Below are 7,789 nucleotides of genomic sequence, written 5' to 3'. Positions count from 1 at the left end.
CTGATACAATATCCAATAGCACAATAACAAAGTGCACAATAATGTTGTTTAACACTGAGAAGTGCAACATTAATAATAATAATTGAAATAATAATTACATCACATGTTCACATTACACAATGCTTTTTTAATTTTTTTAAATAAAGTGCATGAATGTGCTTATTCTATGAATGTTCTGTGCATCTATGTCAATAAATCCTTAAAACAATTTGCTATAAGTGAGGCATGTTGACATGGTCATGTTGCTTTGACATATACAGTACATGGATAAAATGAAATGAACAAAACAGCAGAATCGTATGATATAATCTATCTGGCTTCTTTGTTCCTCTTGAAGTTGTCTTACAGACTTTAAAATCCCCTGGTGATCGTTCAAACCCCTCTGAAGACTGATGCATTCTGCTGAACGCTCGGCTACAAAACTTAGGTTTTATAATTGTAGATTCAGCTGCAAACACTGCAACATATTATGGGGTGTTTAGCAAACAGCAGATACCAAAGAAACAACACGCAAAGACAGCAGTGGTCACCTGTAGAACCTCTGGATTGAGTAAAGCGGGGTGCAAGTGCTAATTATGACCGCAAGGTGGCAGCAACGTGCTTAAATCTCGACAACAGGATTTTACTTTATACCCCCTTTGACCACAATGCGGGTGGAGTGGCGCTGTCTGTATTTCCGCTGGTTGACTCCAGGAGGAAGTGAAGCTAAGGCAATCTTCGAGTAACTTCACCGAAAACTTGAGCTAAAATAAACAAGCTAGCCTTGTTATGTTGACCGTGAAGGAAACTTGGCAAGACTTCTTTGTTCGAGTTGATGTTTATCTGCTGGCCTGCAGCACATTTAACCAGGTCTCTCCGCTGTGGAACCGGGTAAATGGGTAAGAAGATATAACTTGTGTATGTGTGTATGTATGTTTATTAACGTTTCACGTTATCCCTGTGTGCGAGTTCTGCTAAATATATATATTTTTAAAAGCACTAAAAAAGCAATGAAAGTTTAAGGCACTTTCTGCATTGGCTTCACTTTTTTAGAAACGCAGGTTTCCCCCCTGGGATCAACAAAGCGAATGCAATTCATTCTGTCAGACGAGATATTTCACCTCGTGGTTGCTGTAAGGAAATCACCAGGCGGTCACCAAATCTAATGAGCGTGATCTTCTATAGACCATGGATGCTTATACAAAATGTAACTACAATCCATCCAACAGTTATTGAGACCAGTCTGGACCAAAGAGGTGGACGAACCAAATTCCTCCAGTTCATCAGGGTGGTTGTTGTTTTGTGTCTGTAGCTATACTCACACCCATCTCTGCTTCATCTCCCAGGCCCTCTCACTCATCCAGTCCTTAGTTCTGCTCGCAGCCGAGCGCTCCGCCCCGAGCACCAAACAGAGCCTGGCCAGTTTGGGCCGGTTTCTCTCCAGGTAGTTCTGGGTGTCTCTCTGCATCTGGTCCAGGGCCTGCGGCCGGCTCTCGTCCAGGGACACCAAAGCGCTCAGCATGGGGTTGAAGCGAAAGTACACGTCTGGAGCCAGCAGATCGTCCAAGAGGGTGTGGACCCCTTCGGTGTCCGTAGCGCTGCAGATCAGGTTGCTGATCTTGGCCCTCAGGCTGGTAGAGGTGGCAGGTCCCCTCTTGGCGTTGTCATAGCGCCCGGTGCCAAGGGACAGCACACACTGGAAGGGCTGGTTGGGCCACAAGAGACGGCTCTCATGAACAGCCAAGGCACAGGGATTGTTCAAGAGGATTCCTCCGTCCTACGAAGACAGACGGAAATGATTCTAAAAATGTACACACCTGTCCACCACAGGTCATAAAGGTGTGTTCGGCCATATGACAACAATCCTGCCATCATTTCAGTAATTGGTAGCCGTGTCAATATCAGCGTACCACTTTAATATAATTGGATTACGCTTTAAGTTTGAATGGAAATCCCCGGACTTCAGCAGTTTCCTACCTGGTGAATGTCACTGTGTAAAGGGAACTCCTGGAAGTATCCCGGGGCAGCTGATGACGCTCGCACAGCCTGCCACATTTGGCAAACGGAGCCTCCCGCATAGCGGCTGAGAGAGCCTGGTTTGTGGTTGTAGTTGCGGAAGACAAAGGCCTTTGGACTGGTACCCCAGTTAACCACTGCGCTGACTGCTGAAACCTGGGCAGATACCAACAACACCTTCTATGAAATGTTTACAAAACCCTATGGAAACTGCTATTCCAATGCTAGAAACAGAAAAAATACTGTAGCACTCTCGGCAGTCCAACCATGAAATCAACCAGCACGGTGATTGCATTATTCTTACCTTGGGACTCAACTCATCTCCGGCTGTTTTGATAAGTACTCTATTTCCCAGCTTTTCTCTAAACAGGATGAAAACAGAAAATTGCATCAGACAAGATTTGTATTGCTGTCTCATAAATATGTTGAGAATTCTCTGGAGTGCTTATATGTTGTTAGAATCTATAATTCCGTGAATACCGTAATATTGCCTCCCAGGTCTCCGTGTTGTAGTAAGAGTGACTCCAGCCCATCTTCACGGTGCCGACCAGCCGGTTCTGCCGAAACACTTCGGAGCCGAAACGCCGATACATGTCAGCACACTCCTCTAGAGAGAAGTGGGCCAGACCCAGCATGAAGGCTAGAACGGCACCTTCCATAAACACATGCACAGATAAATAGATTCAGACTGAGAAGCACCAAGGTGTTTATTATATATATATATATATATATATATATATATATATATATATATATATATATATATATATGTATTATATTGATAATATTTTTAGGTTCTGTCGTTTGTCACCTGTGCTCACTCCACAGATGTAATCAAACAGCTGGTGGATTTTCCTGCCTGTTTCAGCTTCCAGCAGCTTTAACACCTGCAAAGGCACCACGCCTCTGGCGAAGACAAATTATTGAATATAATGAATAAATATTAAATAATGAATAAACAATTTAAATGAGTCAATTAGTCAACAAAAGAATATATGAATTTATCTAAAATCTCTCTTTCCAGATGTGAGGGACTGCATCGTTGCTTTTACTCACACTAATCAAATAAATGTATTTGTGTTTTGAACCATTAGTTGGATAAAACAATTTTTTCACTATTTTCTGTCATTTTTTATGGTTAAAAAATGAATTATAGAAACAATAAATTAGATATTAATGGATAATTAAATAACTAATAATCAATAATAAATGTAAAATCATATTTTCTGCTCTGTTCGGTCTGTGTTGTTAAAGGGCCATCGTTCATGAAGGATCGGATTATTTTATAGTTACCTTGTGCCACCACCATCAATTGAGAGCACTCTAATGCCACAACCTTTGACTGCATCCACGTAGCCAATCAGAGCCAAGCTTTCCCTTAAAGCGTTCTGAAGCTCCGGGTTATCGCCGTAGGTTCGTCGCTTTCTTAACAATGTGACTGCAGTCTTCTCCTGGAAACACAAACAGACTTTAAGGATTTGCTGATGGTATGTTAAACATTAGCGATTGTTTCCCGTCCAACCGACCTGCCACATTAGAGCTTTGCATGATGGGTAACGGATGAGGTGTTCATTGAGGGCCTCCACGCATGCAGTCAGAGCGTCTGGAGATGAAGCCTGCGACAGAGTGCCGATCAACCCTCGAGTCATTTCCTCCGCCTGCCTCCGACTCAAGACGAGCTGAGAACATCCAACCAGAGATTACTAATAAACATTTGCATGCTTATCGAATAGACCAGCAATATTTTTGCAAACCTGTGGGGGAATTAAAAGGTTATTCCATTTTATATAGCAATGTTGTACAAGCTTAAATAATCAGATTAGGACATATCAGCTCGATTTTCAATTTCTTTCCATTCATCTCACTTTCTCATATTCTCTGTTGACTTAACATCCCTGAAGTAGTAACTTCAACTCACCTTTTTTTTCAGCACTGCCTCTGTTGAAGTCACGACAGGTTTAGACTTACGCGTCGGGGTCAAGGGCCCCAGTGGGAGATAAGCACCCAGCAAGTCAGGGATGGCGCTGGTGGGATGGCGAAGGCAGTCCATTAAGGATATAGTCTTCGGCCTCTCAGAGGTAGCAGATCCAGAGTGCATCCCTGTTTGGAGATTTCCATCGACGTCCTCATCCAATTCACTTTGACCTCTGAAATACTGATTGATGTGGCCGGCCGTTTGTAAATAGTTCTCCCCGAAGGTGGTGGTGTTGCTGCTGCCGTGGAAAAGGCCTCCGGGTTCCTGGGCGACGGGTTCGTCTGGCTTCGGTTGTGACTTCCCACCTTGTGTCTGTGAGGTAGATTGTGCTGAAAAGTGAGTGCTATCCTTTGCCACGGGATGTTGTTCTCTCCTATTTTGATCTTGGTCAACGTTGGTGCCAAAGTATTTGTTGATGTGTCTTGCAAAGTGGAGGTAGCCCTCATCCCAGCTCCTGGAGATATCGTCAGTTTCCACTGATTGGACCGGAGGCATTCCACCTTCTTTCGACTTTATGATGCGAGTGTTTTGCGTTTGTCTCCTCTTCAGCCTCCGGTTTGTCTCTCGGGGGGAAGACGTGGTTTCCAAATGCTCTTGACTTTGACCTTTCGCCAAACCTCCAGAGAAGACTGAGTTAATGTGACCGGCGACGTAACTGTAGCTCTCTCCAAATGTCGTCGCCAGGGAGCTGATGTGAAATAGTTGCAATCCAGAGTAGTGCTGTGTTCCTGAGTCCTCCTGTTTGTCTTTGCTTTGCAGGGTCTCCGTCTCGTCTTTGCATGCTGACACGTTTTGCTCACTGGCTGCCGGGTGACTTCGACTACGCCTCTGTGAGATGCCGTGATATTCTGGAGTTGTGACAACAAGGCCGACATTTTCAGCTCGAGGTAAAACACTCTTTCTCTTGAAATAAATGTTAACGTGTCTGGACAATCTGTTAAATGATTGACTGAAACGTCCTCCCAGTGAACTCGAAAGAAAACTGCTCTGAACCTTCTCAAATAGCCCAATAGGAGCTTCGGGTTTGAATGCATTCCTATTGGAGGAGGAGCAAAAACGCACCACCTGGAGATGATTCAGCTCTTTGGTAAAATCTCCGAGGAAGGAGTTAGCGGCAGTGTCACTGTGGTTTAATGTGTTAAAAGCAGCTTTTCTTCTAAATCTGTGTGGATGAGGAGGTGAAAGCAGTGAATATCTGCGGCTGTCCGGGCAGAGCGGTGCGTCGGCCAGGCGAGGGTATTTCCTGAGAAGGCTCATTAAGCACCTCGTTTTGCAGGCGGACCTCAAAGTCTTGTTCACAGAACAAGAGTGCAGGTTGATGCTGAGGTAGCGCCGCATGATGACCTGAAGTGGTGAGCAGCAGTCCGAATGTCACTCCTGACCTTGCATTGATTTAGACCATGGCGGCGTTTTCAACAGGAATCTAGGGAAGTACACAAAACACACACGGTACAACAACAGCAATGCTAGCAGCTCTGAGCTCAGTGCTGACATCAGGATACTGACACGCTCAGAATGTTGATGTTTAGCTTGTAAGCATGTTGATTAGCATTTGACAAAGCACAGTTGAGGCTGATGGGAACGTCATTGTTGAAGGTATTGACAATAAACTAATATATCAGACATATTTAAATATTTAAATTTTGACCTGGTGTCAGGGCATCAAAGTGATAACAATTCATCCTCTGGGAAACATGACACATCTCATGCTACATGCAAATTATATTAAGGTCAATCCAATAATTCATGCAAAACACCACATTTCAACAAATGAATTTTACTTTGCAAAACAAAAATCACAAACCTCAGGTGAATACAAAATTGTCAGGGCATCAGGTAAGTTTGGTGTATCAATATATCCTCCGCTCAGAGAGGCACATTGTGCGCTGAGCTGATTGTGTACGGAGATAATACTCCACATTAACCTTCTACCTTTTCCCAGTACTCTGCCTTCACAGAAATGTAACATGAAACCTCAGAGCGAATACGTCTGTGTGCAAAACCTGGAGAACTCTCTACGTTCTGCTAACAGATCCTCTACGTCTGCAGTGTGACATAGAAATCTGAGATCACAGACAGCTTTGTCTGTAGTTTACATTTACATTACTTTTACATTTGCTCTACTATGTGAAATAAAGTGCATTTATTAACACGCTATCACACAAAAAACATGTGTATTGTACAAAACACCTCCTGTTGTTGTTCCCCGCTTAGTAGGGGAAGGTCATGAACCCAAGTAGCTTATAGCTTCTCTAACCTTGACAGGAAATGTCAGATAAAAACATACACTGCACATGTACCTGAAACACATCATCTACTTCTTCTGTCTTCACAGTCTGTCTCCATCCAAGTCTCTAGTTTTTTTTAAATCCTGCACGCCACTTTGGAAGCTCTCAGAAGTGCTATATCTTCAGTGTTTTGATACTTAATTCAACCTTTCTCTCTACAGCACTTTAAGCTTATTGGTTGAGCTGGGCAGGGGGGCGGACGAGCATGACCAATGATTACTAAGACCACACACACACACACACACACCGGCTATAAGTCATGTTGTTGTCAGAGCTGATTACCAGACTGGAAGCTAAAATTAGGGAGGGGGTGAAACCTCAAGGGTCTCAGTGAGCTGAAGATAGCTGCTTCTCACGTCACAGCACAACACGGACACACAACACACACACAAACGCTCCACCCTTCCACGCAATCAGGCTTCTGAGAAACTGTGCACAGGCCAACATGTGAGACAAAACAATCTATTTTATACGTTTACTTAATTACAAACAGGTCCCTTCACAACAGCTGTGTCATGAAAAGCCACTTGATAATAACCTTTAATTTACAAAATCATAATCTATGACTAATCTAAACTGTTACCCCATTGTTCCAACCTTTTACCCATTACAAACATCATTTCCCTGTTATTATTAAATCAGTGCAATAATCCGTTTAAATGCAAATTGTCCAAACACCCAGGTATTTCCTAACCTTGTGTCGTAGTACTTTATTGACACTGTCTATTTTCAAGGAAATTATGATCTAGTAATCTGCAGGCTTTAATCTAAAGCATTTCCTGAAATACATTTAATTCATTTAGATTGCTATTGCAAAGCTGCAAAAGGGTATGTTTTGTTGCCGTTGCTCTCCTACAGCCTCAACTCATAAAACCTTTGACTTCTCAACATTTTGTTGGTGAAACATAAAATAATAATAAATGATCTGCCCGTCTGTACAAGGCAAGTTCAATCATTATATAGCAGATAATTAAGCCTGCCGTAAAATGAAATTCCTACAGTACAGGTCGCTTGTTTTGGACTTAGGCTACACTGACATCTAGTGGTAACTTCCTGCAGGTGCAGCTTCTGAATGATCCTCAGTCTGAGAAGCTGTGCAAGAGGACATTTGACTGAATTTTGCTCCAGCAATATTCACTGTTCTGTATATTTGGAATGCAGTTTCCCTGGTTTCTTTTATAAGTGTATCCATTTGGCCAGCAGGAGGCAGTGTGGTGCCTTGCTTCTTCCATGAGTGACTGTCATTGCAAGTGGAGTCTCATCGCCTGTCTCACTCTGTTTACAGACGAGAATTATTATACTCTATACAGTGGACTCAAAGCATCCCACAATTAATCTTAAAAAGTTGTGTACAACCGAGCATCATAGACCATGTGCTTGTTTGAGATTAACTGCCTCGCCTGGAGAGTAGCTGAGGTCATGTGACAGCAGCACAGATCTGTGTTAAATATAGGTCTGAACAACAAAAGGACCACAAATAACTTTCTTAGTTTATTAGAAAGATTCATGATCTGTTAATTCCCCCATTAAC

The 7,789-nt window shown here is 42.9% G+C and overlaps 1 protein-coding gene across 2 annotated transcripts; it reads right to left on the bottom strand.

The window, feature by feature from the left end:
* Positions 1 to 432: 432 nt before the first annotated feature.
* Positions 433 to 6,390, bottom strand: LOC311017471 (calcium-independent phospholipase A2-gamma-like). 2 transcript variants are annotated; one of them, XM_084015844.1, is made up of 9 exons: positions 6,271 to 6,390; positions 3,914 to 5,393; positions 3,522 to 3,674; positions 3,289 to 3,446; positions 2,807 to 2,901; positions 2,476 to 2,647; positions 2,300 to 2,357; positions 1,957 to 2,151; positions 433 to 1,756 (listed from the first exon to the last, which is right to left on the bottom strand). In XM_084015844.1, the coding sequence occupies exons 2-9, from the start codon at positions 5,306 to 5,308 to the stop codon at positions 1,298 to 1,300; spliced, it is 2,685 nt and encodes an 894-aa protein (XP_083871970.1). In that variant the 5' UTR covers positions 5,309 to 5,393; positions 6,271 to 6,390; the 3' UTR covers positions 433 to 1,297. The 2 variants fall into 2 exon arrangements, with proteins under 2 accessions (XP_083871970.1, XP_083871971.1); XM_084015845.1 differs by lacking the exon at positions 6,271 to 6,390 and adding an exon at positions 5,775 to 6,226.
* Between the last annotated feature and the right edge of the window lie 1,399 nt (positions 6,391 to 7,789).

The sequence above is a fragment of the Eutrigla gurnardus genome, assembly GCF_963514095.1.
Source record: "Eutrigla gurnardus genome assembly, chromosome: 8".
Lineage (NCBI taxonomy): Eukaryota > Metazoa > Chordata > Actinopteri > Perciformes > Triglidae > Eutrigla > Eutrigla gurnardus.
Note: the sequence above shows the minus strand (reverse complement) of the source record. Positions and strands in the feature narration are given on the sequence as shown.

What these genes read in the sequence shown, in the direction of transcription:
- LOC311017471 (XM_084015844.1), bottom strand. Translation starts at nt 5,308, where the DNA reads ATGCGGCGCTACCTCAGCATCAACCTGCACTCTTGTTCTGTGAACAAG. An exon ending in GCAAAGCTCTAATGTGGCAG is followed by an intron (nt 3,447 to 3,521) that starts GTCGGTTGGACG and finishes TTGTGTTTCCAG; the next exon opens with GAGAAGACTGCAGTCACATT. An exon ending in GAGATGAGTTGAGTCCCAAG is followed by an intron (nt 2,152 to 2,299) that starts GTAAGAATAATG and finishes GTATCTGCCCAG; the next exon opens with GTTTCAGCAGTCAGCGCAGT.